This window comes from Phytophthora ramorum (assembly GCF_020800215.1).
Source record: "Phytophthora ramorum isolate Pr-102 chromosome Unknown Phyram_PR-102_s0007, whole genome shotgun sequence".
Taxonomy (NCBI): Eukaryota; Oomycota; class Peronosporomycetes; order Peronosporales; family Peronosporaceae; genus Phytophthora; species Phytophthora ramorum.
The window spans coordinates 1,627,174-1,642,899 of record NW_027150653.1 but is presented as its reverse complement, the minus strand read 5'-3'; the positions used below and the strand labels follow the sequence as shown (position 1 = coordinate 1,642,899).

Here is a 15,726-nt window from a genome sequence, read left to right as displayed (position 1 = left end):
AATGGTGCTACGAAGGCCAACGAAGCGGGCATCTTTTGCCCTCCAGACCAGTGCTGTAATGGGTCTGCTTAGACCCACTACTTAAGCTTACACGTGTGCGCACGTGTAGGAGGAAGCGTAGGAGTAATTTACTTAAGTTCTGTATACTTGTATCCACAAGTATACTTAAACCTAGATAAAAGAACCAAACGGAAGCTTTGGTGGTAAATGAGAACTGTATTGATTGTAAATGGGGTTTCCTCCTAAAACTGATATTTCTAATGAGAGGTTCTGCCATTGGATGGCTGGCAGAACCCCTATCTATTGAATGACTCTCATTGGTAGAAAGGTGTTACTTTCTACCAGTCATATGCCTTTTGCTATGAATGTGGACCACCCTGTGGTGGTCACCTGAATGTGTCCCTTAGTGCATGTTGCACTAAGGTAGGAGGTGAACCGAATGTGTAGCCCCGCTACACCATCCCCCCGTTAGGATTTGACGTGCCGGTCTCGACACGTCAATCCGTATTTTCTTCGGGAGAACACGTGCTCATTCCCAATGAGCACGCCAACGACGTCTTCGTCCAAGACGCCGGCCGCTTCGGCAACAACAAGTGCTGTCGTCGCCTCCAAGGCGACGACGGCCGCTGCCTCAGCCACGACCGCTACTGGCATCGCCTCGACGGCGATGCCGACAAGCGCGGCAACAGAGAGTCGCCTCTCTGTTGCTGGATACCACTCGAGATGGCATGAGAAACATGCCATCCGAAACAAGACAGGCAAGATCATTGCTGTCGAAACCGGAGTGGGCATCTACTCTCCGGGTGGAGAGGGAGTTCCCCTCGACTACGGAAGCGAAGTCGAGGAGGGGGAACTCGAAGGAGACAAGGACATCTTGTCTCCGGGCCATACTGACCCCAATGTGGGTCTGCGTCGTCCACGCGAGGACGACCCGAACGCTTCGAGCTCGAAGCGTTCGCGCAGCGGCAGTGGAACACCGCTCGGTGCCGCTGGAGCCTTATCGACTCCGCGGGATGGAGATGACTCTGCTCCATCCGCTGTTGTTGCGGCCTCGCACACTGAGCCAGTGCGCGAGCCGTGGATGCCGTCTCAGTCTGAGATCGGCAGCCGATTCGGTGCGACCGCGCCACCGAATCTGTACGCGCTGTATTCGTGCAACGCCATCGTTGACGATGACGTCGCGAAGCGAGTACACTTTGATCCGTTAACGAATCAAAGGCGCGACTACTACATCGGGCTCTTCCATGAGCTCCGATGGTTTGCGAGCAAGAAGACTTCTCGCAGAAGCAAAGTGCCCGAGTGGCAGGCACTTTGTCAAAGTTGGAGTGCCTTTGTTGAAAACTTCAACAAGAACCCCGCTGGCTATCGCGACCGGATTAGCCAGGCGCGGGAGCGCTACGAGAAATTCTCGAAGCGTGGTAAACTTGAACGACTGCACCATGGTGCAGTCGGTATTGGACTTCCTTGCGCAGTGCCTTATGACACTGCTTGTGAGTACTGCTACCCCGGAGCAGTACGCATCACCGAGCGGGACGTCAACGGGTACACGTCCATGTGTGTACCTGACGACCTCAAGACCCTGCGCGCCAGTTTTCAGGCGCAGGCGTCTTCTAGTGCTGCGGATAATCGCAGCACTTATCCGAGTGCTGTAGGCGACTACAGCGCTCGCCCAAGTTTTACGCCCTTCGGCGGAGGTGGCGGTGGCGGCCTTCGTACGCCGTCACCATTTCCGGAATGTCCTCCATCAGGACATTCCGTGATTCCCACGTATCGTGTTGGGGAGGAAATCCTCTCCAACGAATACGAAAATGAACCGGACCTCGGGTCTGGTTCCGATGACCAACAATTCGCTGGACGATCCAGCGAGTTGCCCCGCGTGCGTCTCGCAACGGGGGTGGGGGGGGCGGGTAGACGCCCCGGGTTTGGTCAACCAAACCTTGAGTCTCGCTTGGAGGCTGTTGAGCGTCTCCAAGCGTCGCAGTTCGCTGCTCTGCGTCAGGAGCTGAGCTTGTTGAAGGCTCAGCTCGCGGAGGTTGCGCAGACGACCTCGAACGTAAAGGTCGAGGTCGGGACGAGACTCTCTGGCGTCTCGAAGCGCGTCGCCGCGCTCGAGAGCGCTTTGGCGAGTCACCAGACGTAGGTGACTCGTGCTGCACGTACGGCTTCAGTCGCCCAACGTAAAACGTTGGGTGCAGGCGCATACTGGACGGTATGTCCAGTGTGTACGCGTTGCCGTGCTTCGCCAACACGGTAAATGGCCCAATGAAGCGCGGAGCAAGCTTGCTTGCTCCGAAATCGGAAACTGCATGTTTAGCTAGGTTCTGAGTAGCTAACAGAACTAATGAACCAACTTTGAATTCATTTGTGTTTCCCCTGCCGGTGTTATCGGCATTCAGCTTCTGTCGATCGACAGAAGCTGCTATTGCATCTTGGACAAACCGAATTACGGCTTGTCGACGCTGGACAAAGTCCATTGCATCCGAGCTGAACCCCTGGTTCAGTTCGTGCTCCTTGTTCGCAGCAGGCCCGGCCTGCGCGTGATGTTCGTTGTCGTTTAAAGTGTCTACGCCCGTCGTAGACACTGTCTTGTTGTCGTCATGACTGCGCGCAGTACGTGCGCGAGTCGTCACAGCTGATTCATTGCATGTATCAGCGTGCTTATCCGGTTGTTTTGAATTAACCGGATATCCTCCCCCACTTAAGGAAGGAGCTACCGCACCGAGTACGCTCGGTACGCGTGGGTGCCTCATGGCATTCACGTAGAACGGTGTGTGTCCTGTCGAGACATGCACCGAGTTGTTGATGGCGAACTCCGCCATCGGCAAGCAGTCGCTCCATTGATGGAACGAGTGCGCGTAGCTCTTCATGGTGTCAACCAGCACGCGGTTGACACGCTCTGTTTGTCCGTCGGTCTGCGGGTGATCCGCAGTCGACATGGACAACTGCGTCCCAAGAAGTGTAAACACTTCTTGCCAGAATCGCGCTGTAAAGCGCGGATCCCGATCCGACACGATGTCGAGTGGCATACCATGGTGTCTAAACACCAGGTCAACAAACAGACATGCCGTCTGTTTGGCTGTCACCTCGGCTGGTACTGCAGCAAGATGCACCATCTTGCTGAAGCGGTCAACAAAGACCACAATACCAGTCCTCCGCTTGTTGTCTTGCGGAAGACCAAAAACAAAGTCCATTGAAATGGACTGCCAGCACTCCGACGGAGTCGGTAGTGATTGAAGCGGAGCCTGCGAGTTGGGCGCAGGCTTCACGCGCTGGCATACCTCGCAAGCACGAACGTACTTGCGTACCCACTTGTACTGGTGACTCCAATAGAAGTCACGCGTGAGAAGCAAATATGTCTTCTCACGGCCAGGATGTCCCGATGTCGGGGCATCGTGGTACTCGTACGTGATCTTGAGCTTCAGCTCATGATCATCCGGCACGACAATGCGATCTGCGTTGTCGTCGACTGCGCTGTAAAGCAGCAGACCGTTGTGTACACGATAACGGTGTACACGGGCACGAAAGTGTTTGGCCAGCTTCTGACGAGACTTGTCAGAAGGTGTGGAGAAATACTCCACCAATTGCTTCGCATCCGCATCATGTGCGTATGCGGCCTTCACTGCGTCCAGCAAGGACGACGAGGGTGTAGTCGTCCTGACGACGCCAACTGCGTTGGCGTCGGCCTCTTGCACCGCATAATCTGGTCGACGCGAAAGCGCGTCGGCCACGACATTCAACCTTCCAGGTTTGTACTCAACCTGGAAGTTGTATTCAGCAAAGAATGACAGCCACCGTGCCATTCTTTGTGATATGTGCGGCGACTTGATCGCCGTACGCAACGATGCGTGGTCGGTGTAGACCACGAATGGTCTACTCCCAAGTAGATACACTCGAAACTTTGCGAGTGCATACTTCATGGCAAGGAGTTCCTTGTCATGTACCGGGTAATTGCGCTCAGCTGGCTTCAGCTGACGCGATTGGTAGTAAACCACACGATCACGACCTTCGTGATCGAGTTGCATCAGTGCGCATCCGATCGCGAAATCGGATGCATCGCACACCACGTGGAATGGGCGATCTTGGTCGGCCACCGCCAAGATCGGCGCCTCAGTCAAGCCCTGCTTGACTGCTTTGAAGGCCTGCTGACAATCAGCAGTCCATTCCCATGCAGCCTCTTTCTTTAAGAGCTGCGACAGCGGGCGAATCTTGCCCGCGTAGTTGCTCACGTACTTGCACAAGTACGTGGCGAGTCCAAGGAACTGCCGCAGTTCCTTTACGTTTGAAGGCGTAGGCCATTCATTGATCACTCTGACCTTTCCTGGGTCAGGGCGTACGCCGTTCTTCCCCACGAGACACCCAAGTACGGGTATCTCGGTCGCCCCGAAGATACACTTCTTCAGGTTCGCGTAGAGCTTGTGCTTTCGCATGAGCTCAAGCAACTTGCGGAGATGCTCTGTATGCATCTCCACATCCGATTTACCATTCACAGCCCGGCTGTGAATGAACACGTCGTCGAAATAGCTCGGTGCGAAGTCGCGCACCGAGCGCAACAAGTGCGTGACGCACCTGTTGAACGTCGCTGGGGCGTTCTTCAGACCCTGCGGCATCACGAGCCACTCCCAGAGCATGCCGCTCGGAGTGCTTACCGCCGTGAGAGGGATATCACTCTCACGCATGAGGATCTGATAGAACCCGTCTCTCAGATCCAGAGTACTGAAGATAGTACTCGAGGTCATCGAATCGATGATCACATCTTTTCGAGGTATCGGCGTCTGTGCCGGTACCGTCGCATCGTTCAGCTTGTTGTACGCATGAACGATGCGCCACCCGCCCTGTGGTTTCTTCACACAGAACGTAGGCGCGCTGTGCGGGGACTTTGATTCCCGCACTTGTCCTGCATTGCGACGACTTTCAAAGAAGTCGTCGATTGCCTTGACTTGCTCACGCGGCAGTGGCCACTGCCGCGTGACGCAGTACTTCGTTCCCGGCACGAGATCAATCTCGTGCTGAACACCCTTGTCCTGCGGTAACTCCGCAGGAATGTCGTCCGGGAGTACATCCTTGTACTCACGCAAGACCTTGTAAAAGGGGCTCGCCTTGAGCGAGTCCCAGCCTTGCTCGTCGAAGCGTTCCTTCTTCGACTTCGCGCTGAGGGCGTCCGCGCCCTCAGAGATGAGCTGATTCAGCTCTTCTGCTTCACACGCCATCCTCTCGACGTCCGAGAGGACGCAGATCTGCTCGATGCGTCCATCGTGCAGTTCGCGAGCGAAACGCTTCCAGCTTGTGACTGGGAGCGACATCAACTCCGACGCTAACGTCGGAGGATTATTCAGCCTCATCTTCTTGTATTGGAGACCAATACTCGTACGCGTCAAGACACTCAATGTCTCGACGGTCGTCTCCAACTCCTGTGTCTGCCCGGCAGACACTGCTTGTAGCGTCTCGGTCCCTGACCGAGACTTGCGCAGCTTTTCTCGCTTGCGCCGTTCACTTCTCGTGCGGAGCCCGGCTCCGCGAGTTTCTTCTTGTCCAGGCCCGGCCGTGGACAGTTGTTCCTTGTATTCGCCGGCGGGTTTTACCCGCGGGCGCGCGCGTTCAAGCCCGGCTTGATCGCGCACCGCTTCGTCGTGCAGCCCGGCTGCACGCGAGCTCGCAAGCATCTCCGGTGCAGGACGTTTGCAACCGTCCGCACTGCTTGCAGCGTCGGCTCCCAGAGCCGACGCGTCTTCTTTACCTCTACGCCTAACGGCGGAGTGTCTTTCGACCAATTGTGTGTCGACATTACCTGTCGACACTACCGCGTCGCTCCGGACGCTTCGAGACCCTCTCGAATCGGATTGAACCAGGCCCTGCTGATTCGGTTCACATCTTCTCCCAACGACTCTCGCAGTCGTTGGCGTTCGCTTGGGGTGACCGGAGACAGCCGCGTTCCGCGCTGTCTCTAGTGGAGGGCCGCATGCACCACGTGGTGCATGTGCTGCGCCGACAGGGCCATCGCTCTCTGTCGCGCTGCTGCTGCTCCCGAAGCGCATGATCGTGCGCTTCGTCCAGTCGATCACCGGATCATGCCGTGCAAGCCACGGCATGCCCAACACCATATCGAACTTATCGTCCAGTTCGAGGACGATAAGCTCGTCGACGAACTCCTTCTCTTGGTAAGAGAAGCGTACGCGTACGATACGCTTCTCGGTTCTAACAACGACACCCGTTGCTAGCCTCACTTCCAATAGACTTCGAGGTGTTTCCACCTCCTCGAAGTCAAGCCTTGGAAGGCTCTGCAGTCGAACAAAGTTGTTCGACGCACCACAGTCCACTAGAGCACGAAGAGACTTCTCTCTCTTCGAGCTTACTTTCAGGATGACAAGGTTCGGCTTGTCATCTTGCTTCTTGCAGTGAGATTGACTCTCACTGGGGGCAGCGATCTTCATTGCAGCGTGTCCGATGTCGACACGCTCGATCGCATCACCAGCAGGGCGCCCCGCGCCTGCTGGTCCCTTTAGTTTTTTGATTGCCCGTGGCGATACCCAGTATCGCCACGACGGCTCCTCGCCGCGTGCACAGGTGCTGTGCACTCGCGGGCGTAGTGACCGATGTTTCCGCAGCGGAAACAACGCACATTCGTTGATCCACGACGCTGCTGGGAACCAGCAGCGGTCGCACTCGAGAGGTCCATTGGTTCGGGACCTCCCGACGGCCTTGCCACCGGTCGTGGCATCAGCCGTGGGGCGTTCACATGCAGTTTAGCCTGCCGCAGGCTAAACTCTTCTTGCATTGCAAGCGCAATTGCAGCCTCGAGAGTATTTGGATACTCTCGGAAGAGATAGGTCTTCACAGGCCCATCTCTAAGGCCCTTCATGAACGTGACGACCTTTGTCGCCTCGTCAATCGGGTTGGTCACGATGTTCGAGACCAAGTACCGTGCTCTTTGGGCGTAAGCATGCACGTCATGCTTGCCCTGTTGCAGATCGAGGAACTCCGCCCTCGATCGGAACTCGTTTTGCGGGGGCTCAAACGCTAGTTTGAGCTCCTCCTTGAACTCTTCGTACGTGCTAAAGCACGTAGGATCTGTGAGTCGGCGTCCGTACGCCCAACTCCTTGCTCGTCCGCCAAGACATGACATGGCGAACGCAACCTTCGACAACGGGTCGACGATACGTCGAGCCGCAATGGCAGTGTCGACCTCGACAAGCCAACGGAGGAGAGGTTCGCCCTCTCTTCCAACGTAGCTGCTTACGTGGAGTTTCAATGACTCCACGCGCGGTGTGGCCGATGGCGACACCGAAGTTCGAGCAGCGGTTTCACGCTGTTCCTTCACGATGAAACCCAGAGCAACACCGTGTTGCTCCGTCGGTGATAGCGTTCGCAACATCGTTGCTACCGCCGCTTCCCCAATGACTGTTGACAGTCGTTGGAGGGCCTCCCACTCTGGTTCCGACAGGTGGGGGCAGTCTGCACGCGCAACATGCGTTGCAGACGTGTTTGGGCTACCCACGGACATGTTACTGTCCGAGGGCAGGTTCTCAGCCCCGCGTTCGTATTCCATACGAACGTGTTAGTCGGTCGTTGGACGGACTACAAAGTGCTACCAGGTGTAATGGGTCTGCTTAGACCCACTACTTAAGCTTACACGTGTGCGCACGTGTAGGAGGAAGCGTAGGAGTAATTTACTTAAGTTCTGTATACTTGTATCCACAAGTATACTTAAACCTAGATAAAAGAACCAAACGGAAGCTTTGGTGGTAAATGAGAACTGTATTGATTGTAAATGGGGTTTCCTCCTAAAACTGATATTTCTAATGAGAGGTTCTGCCATTGGATGGCTGGCAGAACCCCTATCTATTGAATGACTCTCATTGGTAGAAAGGTGTTACTTTCTACCAGTCATATGCCTTTTGCTATGAATGTGGACCACCCTGTGGTGGTCACCTGAATGTGTCCCTTAGTGCATGTTGCACTAAGGTAGGAGGTGAACCGAATGTGTAGCCCCGCTACAGCATCAGCGCACCAACAGCTTCGCGAAACGGAGCGTTCACCTTGGTCGCCGCGTCGCTTGGAACCAGTCGAGTGCTCATGTCCACCGGACTCACCACAGCCTTGCACTCGTCCATGGCGAAGCGTTTCAGGATGTCGTCCACGTACCGACGCTGGCACATGGTCACGCTGCCGTCCGGGCCGTCCACCAGCTCTGTAGCGGGGCTACACATTCGGTTCACCTCCTACCTTAGTGCAACATGCACTAAGGGATACATTCAGGTGACCACCACAGGGTGGTCCACATTCATAGCAAAAGGCATATGACTGGTAGAAAGTAACACCTTTCTACCAATGAGAGTCATTCAATAGATAGGGGTTCTGCCAGCCATCCGATGACAGAACCCCTCATTAGAAATATCAGGTTTTGGAGGAAACCCCATTACAATCAATACAGTTCTCATTTGGCACCAAAGCTATCGTTCGGTTCCTTTATCTAGGTTCAAGTATACTTGCGGATACAAGTATACTGAACTTAAGTAAATTACTCCTACGCTTCCTCATATACGTGCGCACACGTGTAAGCTTAAGTAGTGGGTCTAAGCAGACCCATTACAAGCTCGATTCCAAGAACAAACGCGCTTTTGCCGCTGTCGGTCATCTCGAAGCGCGTCTTCAAGTCCGTCTTCGTGCGTGCGATCAGCTCGAGCGAACTCCCGGTAATCAGCACGTCGTCCACGTACATCAGCACGAGCGCGCACTGACCGTCCACCACCTTGATGTAGAGGCACGGATCGAAGGCCGACACTTGGAAGTCGATAGAGCACATGAACTGGTCGAAGGTCTCGTTCCACACGCGCGAAGCTTGCTTGAGGCCGTAGATGGCCTTCACCAATTCCAGGCAGTCGAAGCCACCATCCAGTTCGACGCCTTCGGGAACCACGCAGAACACCACCTCCTTCATGACCCCGTACAGGAACGCTGTCACGACGTCTAGTTGGTCGAGAGGCCAGCCGAAGTACTTGGCGATCGCGATGATCATGCGCAACGTCACGTACTTGACCACGGGCGAGAACGTCTCCGTGTAGTCGATGCCGTACTTCTGCTTGAAGCCCTTGGCCACGAGGCGCGCCTTGTACTTCTCGATCGAGCCGTCCGCTTTGCGCTTGATCTTGAACACCCACTCGGTCGCTGGCCGCTGGGCAACTTGGCAGCTCGAAACACATCACGCAGTCGCATCGACTTGAGCTCCGCGCGGATCGCCTTGCGCCAGTGCACTTGATCCGGACCGTTCACAGCCTCTTGGAACGTCGTCGGCTCCGATAGATCGGCTGCTTCTTCCACAGCGTTGGCACTGGCACGCCAAAACACTGGAGGCGTCGAGTCGTCGTCTTCATCTTGGTCCCCAGATTTTTCTTCTTCGTCGGGTTCAGCTCGGCGCGAGGAGGATACGTCCGGCGCACTTGCTTCTTCTAAGCCAGCTCGGTGGCGAACGGGGCGCGATCTTCTGGCAGTGTCGTCGTCGCCACTCGGTCGGTACTTGCGCTTCCCCGCCTGCTTGAAGCTCGTTTGGTGCGGTCCATCGTTGTCGTCCAGGTCGAGCGCATCCAGGTCCAGCGCAGCATCATCGACGTCTTCATCCGAAGTATGCGTCGAAAGTCCAAAGGCCAACTCATCGAAGTTGACATCGCGACTGACAACCACCTGCCCCGCCTCGATGTCATAAAGTCGATACGCCTTGGACACTTCTTCGTAGCCGAGGAACAGCCCGGCGCGAGCCTTGGGGTCCCACTTGCGCCGCTTTTCCTTCGGCGTCAGGATGTACGTCTGGCATCCAAACACACACACTTGGCTTGGACTTGTACACAATCTCGAATGGAGTCTTGTGCTCCACCTTGGGTGACGGCAGGCGGTTCTTCACGTAGATGGCCGTCATGGCCGCCTCAGCCCAGAAACACTTGTCCAACTTGGCGTGATGCAGCATGCTGCGGCCGATCGTGACGATGGTCCGGATGGCGCGTTCTGCCGTGCCGTTGGCCTGGTGCGCGTACGGAACCGTGGTTTGCTGCTCGATGCCTTCGACTTCGTAGGAGGCCTTGAGCGAGTTGGTCGCGAACTCACGAGCTCCGTCGTGCCGCACAAACTTGACCTTCTTGCCGAACTGCGTCTGCACCTTCGTGACGTACGTCTTGATGCAGTCTTCGCTCTCCGACTTGGTACGCAGACAGAACCTCTTCATGCATCCGCTGGCTTCGTCCACGATCAGCAGCAGATACTTGCTGCCACCCAGAGACTCTTCTTCCATGTGGTCGCAGATGTCGAAGTGGAGCAGCTCGAACGTGTCGTGGCGACGCTTGTTACGGTTGCTTGGGAACGGCTTTTGGACCATTTTCCCTTGCTGGCAGCCGCGACACACGCTTGGTCCACTCGACTTGGAAGGTGCCTTCGCGTCCTTGATCATGTCGTTGTCGACCATCTTGCGAAGCACCTCCACCCATACGCGCGTGCAGGTCGACCGTCTTCCCACTGGTCGCTGCATTCGCCGATCGCTGAGGCGTCTGGAGCCAGTAGAGGCCATCCACGAGATTCGCCGCCGCCACCACTTGTTTGGAGGCCTTGTGTGCAACGCGCATCTGGGTGCCGTCGAACACGACTTGGAACAGACCACTCTTGTTGATCTGTGGCACCGAGAGCAGATTCTTGCTCATGCTCGGCACGTACAGCGCGTTCTTGATCTCGATGTCGCGCTCGTCGCCGTTGGGCAGAACCACTCGTTCCACGATGGTCCCACACCATGATGGCCGCCTTGTTGCCGTCGGCCACCGAAAGTTCGCCCTCGTTTCGCTCAATCAAATGGGCGAACTTGGCCTTGTCGTTGCAGATGTGGTGCGTTGCGCCGCTGTCGACCGCCCACATGCCGATCATATCCTTGCCCGTCGAAATGCCACACTCCAGTGAGACCGCGAACGCCACTCGATCATAGCCGTAGCCGTAGTCGTAGCTGGCGTCGTCGTTCCTCCACTGGGCATTGTTGGCCCCGCGTCCACGACCATTGCCATTGCCGCCGCGTCTTGGGCTCCGATTCTCGTCCTTCTGCTTGGTCCAGCACTTGTCGATCGTGTGCCCCAATTTCCCGCAGTACGTGCACTGGCGAGACTCTCGGTCGGTGTTGAACGCCTTGGCCGCGTCCTCCGTCTTCACCGTCGCCGTCTTCTCGCCTTGCCGCTTGATGTGCTCATTCGTCAGCACCTTCACGACGTCTTGCGATCGGAGCTCAGCGCTACTCATCTCCAAGTTCAGCACGGCGTTCTCGTAGCTCTTGGGGAGACTGCGCAACAGGCAGATCGCCACGTCCTCGTCCTCCATCTTGGCGCCGATGCTGCTGAGCTTGGCGCTGATGTTGAGGACCTCGTTGCAGTGATGCAACACGTTCCCGCCTTCCGACATCTCCATGCTGAAGAGTTGGCGCTTCAGGTAGATGCGACCAGCCTTCTGCGAACCACCGTACAGCGTCTTCAAGCGCGTCCACGCAACCCACGCTTCCTCGCAGTCGTCGACCACATGGTGGTAGTCCGCGTCCATGTGGAGCAACATCAGTCCGAACGCGATGTTGCTCGACTTGACGTACTCGTCCTTGGGCCGCGGGTCCGTGAAGCTCGGCGTCGTCTCTCGGTTCACGACATGCCACACCGACTTGGTCAGGAACACGCCACGTATGTAGCGGTTTCACGTCGCGTAGTTGTCTCCGTTGAACTTGTCGATGGAGACCTTGGTGGAGGCATCGTGGGCAGAGGACATGGTGCTTGGGCTCATAACCTGATGGAAGGTATGGATCTTGACACCGAAGCTTGACGGAGCGGAGGGAGGGCAGCACTCTCGGCGAGACTGGAGCGGAGACTGAAAACCACTTGAGGGGTAGAACGAAGATTCGAAAGTGATTGATTGAGGTCTTTAGCTTGCTAGCCTTCTCGCTACTCTAGACCTACTGGATACACACTACTTGATTCTTTACTGGATATTGAGTTACTTCAGCCAATGAGAGAGCGCCACGTCGAAGCCCATCTTGTACCTACAATCTTGTACCCACAGGTGGCGTAATCGACAGTGGCGTAATCGTCGGTGGCGGAATCGGCGTGGGTTCGGATTGGACCGGTTCGGGTTAACCGGTTCACGGTCAACAACCGATACCAAACCGGTAACCCTCCATACCCTCAATAAAGTTGCCCGACTTTTTGTTTTCCGAGCCAAACAAACAGCAGGAAAAAAAATATTTGGGCAGTTATCACCACGCACTCATCGCCTAGCCCTAATGTGTTCGCTTGCCGTATTTTATCAGAACGTTCGTTTTTTTAATGGAGAAGTCCGTTTTTTATTGAATAAGATCGCTCCTGTGAGACTTGATACAATCAAAAATAGTTTGCCAAACCTGTCAAAAATATATTCAATGGCATTTTTTTTGCCAAAACCTCTGAAAAAATATGTCACAAAAACATACCTTTTTACAGGTTTGTCAAACCTTTTTTATTTTATCAAGTTTTATAGGTGAGAATTTATCTATACAAAACGGACTTATCCATAAAAGACGTACTTAAAATTGAAATGCTGGTTATCCAATTTTCCTATTGTCATTTTTCAGCGCAAGAACAGAAAATGCTGTCGCAGTCCGAGTTGACCACGTAGGTTGTCTCGATCTGTGCGTCTCCTCCGTATCCCCGCACCAACTCTCTCTCTCTCTCGCCTCCACAGGAAACTCGAAGAAACGCATGGCGAAATCGTAAAGGTTCGGGGCGACGTGGTCGAGGCGCTGCGCTCGTTTTACGCGTCGTCCTCCGCCATGTCGGCCGACGAGGCGATCAAGATTGCGGCCCAATGGGGCGCGGTGCACTCATTCCCCGTGGCGGGGGACGACGCTGACGCCTCCGACCTGCAGGAGAAGATGCGGCGCCTCAACGTGGCGCTGCTGGACGCCGTGGACCGCCTGCAGCTGGATGAGCGCGACGAGATGGCGCCTGAAGCTCAGCTGCTGTTGTCCTTGACGCAGCGCGAGCAGCTCAAGAGGCAGGTACAGGAGTCCAAGGCCATGTTGGCTCTGATCGAGCAGCTCATGGAGATGGACAGGCTGCTGGGAGACGTGGACGAAGCTATGGGCCAACAACACTTTGTGGCGGCGGCCGAGGGCGTTACGGAAGTTGACAGACTCTTGCAGGACCTGGTGGTGGCAGAGGGAGGAAATGTTGGCGAAAAGAAGATTGTTCGAGTGGTGAAGCTGCAGTCGATGAGCAAGAAAAATCGCTTGTTGAGTCAGCTCACAAAGTATTTCGCCTGCACTGCGGTGTGGAAGGACGGCATGCTCAAGGTGGCGCCGGGTTTCTCGGAGAATGAGTTTGATACGGCGGGTTTGTCGGCGGAAGAGCGGCGTAGTGCTTTTTGGAGGGCGTGTGAAGTGCTGGATATGCTCACTCCGAAGTTGAAGGAGATCGCCAAGTCCATCTCGCAACATCTCATCAAGCCGCTGCTGCTGCTGCCACGAGCGACAGTAAAGCAGACACGGGATGACAACGGTGCTGTATTAAAGATTGAGGCGCAAAATGCGAATGGTAATGCTTTGTCTGCTAACAGCGAGGTCATCGAGGTGCAAGGCAAATGCGCCAATGTTGTGAGCGTGCTCCAGTTCATCCACTCGGAATTGTTCGCGGGCAATGCCGAGCTGATGAACCAACTTGGAGATTTCATGTGGAAGATCCCAGGCAACCTTGAAGCTCAACTCATGAATTTGCTACAGGACAAGATCCCACAGGATGTTGCTGCCCTCGACACATATCGCGATGCTCTCATGACTACCGTAAGTCTGATCATGCGAGTGTTATGTTTGGTAGAGCTAACAAGAGACGAGTACATTTTGATTGAACGCTTAGGTTGCGAGCTTGGAAAACACGTTGGTGGCGATCGGGTTCTCAGCCTGCAGTAACAGCCAACTGCGAGGATTTGTTGACCAGCTCAACCAGTACGTTACTGTGAATTCGCCTAAGGTGTCGACATCATTAACGCGATGTTGCATGCGTTGGCTTCAGGTTCCATTCGAAGAAACGCCGCCAGGTCATCCTAAGCAGCGGGCGCGACTTGATGCGTCTAGGGTACCACGATTCTGTCAAGATCAAGGGTGCCACCGAGAAGTGCAGTCTCAATTCGTCCGTCGATTCTGGCAAGAAAGGCAAAGGCGGAGCTAAGGGTGGCGCTGGATTGGGTGCTTCGCCCATCAGCTCGAGCACTGATGAGGTCGAAAGTAGCTGCTTTCAGGTACCTGACTATCGCGTGACTGCCTGCGCTCACGAAGTAGTGGGTCTGGTGCATCAGGCGCTGCTTGAGGCGTGCACTGCAGGTGCGGCGAGTGCCAAATTACTATTTCAGACAGCTCGCGACCTCTTCTTGCTGTTCCGCACAATCGTGCCAACGCTTTATGAAGACAACATTGCGAACGACCCGCGGGCTTGCATGCTCTATCATAATGATTGCCTCTACATCACGTATCACATGCTTGTTGTCGGGCATTTGTACAAGCACCGGTGAGTACAAGGCATATTGTCTATAAGTACGATATCGTCCACTAATACTAGCTCCTGTGCTGCTGTAGACTTCCAGCACCACTGAATCAAACTGCAACAATGGTCGATATGGTCCCCTCATTTAGGGATGCCGGTGAACGGGCATTGACTTCATATGTCGCTGCACAAATCGATGAGGTTACAACTGGAATGAAGGCTCTGCCGGTACAACTGCTGCCATCACCTGTGAAAGTTTCCGAACACGAGCTAACCTGTTTGCATTTTATATGCTGGATAGTCGCTTGGAGCTCTTGATTCAGAGTACGACATGGAGCGCGTGGAAAGTTTCTTAAAGCGTGCGCTCTACAAGATAAATGGGATGAGCTCATCGTGGCAAGAAGGATTGCCTCTAGCAGTGTACAACAAAGTCATGTCGCGGGTGCTCGAGCCGCTTGCGAAGAACTTCGTGGATGGTGTTTTGACCCAATCGGTATGTGCCCCACTATCACTATTCTCTGGAGGCAAGCTACATGTAACCGCATCGTGATTCTCCCCTGTCTTTTTCTCCTCATGCAGAAAATTTCGGAAAATACTGGAGCTCACCTTCACCACCTGCTGTCGCTTCTCATTGAGGTAATACCTTTGCATCTAACCCTTCCGAGCTCAATCGTTTGCTTGTTCTCATTGGAAACTTTGTTTACTGTTCAGGTTGAGGCGTTGTTTGCTTCGCCAGCTCAGGCAGCTAAGCATCTTCCCAGTATCGGAAGATTATCAAAGCTCACAACGCTTCTGGTACGCTTTCTGTAACTATTCCTTTGCAGTGGTGCGAAGATACTAAGGGTCATTGTATTGCGTGCATGTCAGATGGACCCGCTAACGACAATTCGGGACAAGTTCAACACTGGCAGCTTAGACATGTTCTCTGCAAAGGAGATTGCTGTGCTCGTCAGGTATGTTCTGCATGTATTCCTTGGATCGATTTGCTGGGCGGCTTGCTTATCGTCTATCTTTAATTGCAGATCTCTCTTCCGCGATTCTTTAGAGAAGAAGGATTTCTTGCAGGTGTTGCTTGCAGCTTAAATCGCCGCGCGTGAACTCGTTGCAAGTCGCATTAAACCGGTGACAATCTGTGGTCTCATGTGGCGTCAGTGTCAACTCGAAAGACAAGCAAGTTGTGTTCCTGCGTAATTTTGCTAGTCCAATCAATCGCCTA

General features: G+C 54.7%; 1 protein-coding gene across 1 annotated transcript; it reads left to right on the top strand.

Annotated features, from left to right (window-relative positions):
• Positions 1 to 12,621: 12,621 nt before the first annotated feature.
• On the top strand, positions 12,622 to 15,593 carry KRP23_8505 (Centromere/kinetochore protein zw10-like protein; the record flags this gene model as incomplete). Its single annotated transcript, XM_067893953.1, has 10 exons — positions 12,622 to 12,647; positions 12,718 to 13,813; positions 13,887 to 13,975; positions 14,043 to 14,534; positions 14,603 to 14,738; positions 14,812 to 15,003; positions 15,090 to 15,146; positions 15,222 to 15,305; positions 15,378 to 15,463; positions 15,533 to 15,593. 10 exons carry the CDS (start codon positions 12,622 to 12,624, stop codon positions 15,591 to 15,593), a joined length of 2,319 nt encoding a protein of 772 aa, XP_067743434.1.
• Positions 15,594 to 15,726: the final 133 nt, after the last annotated feature.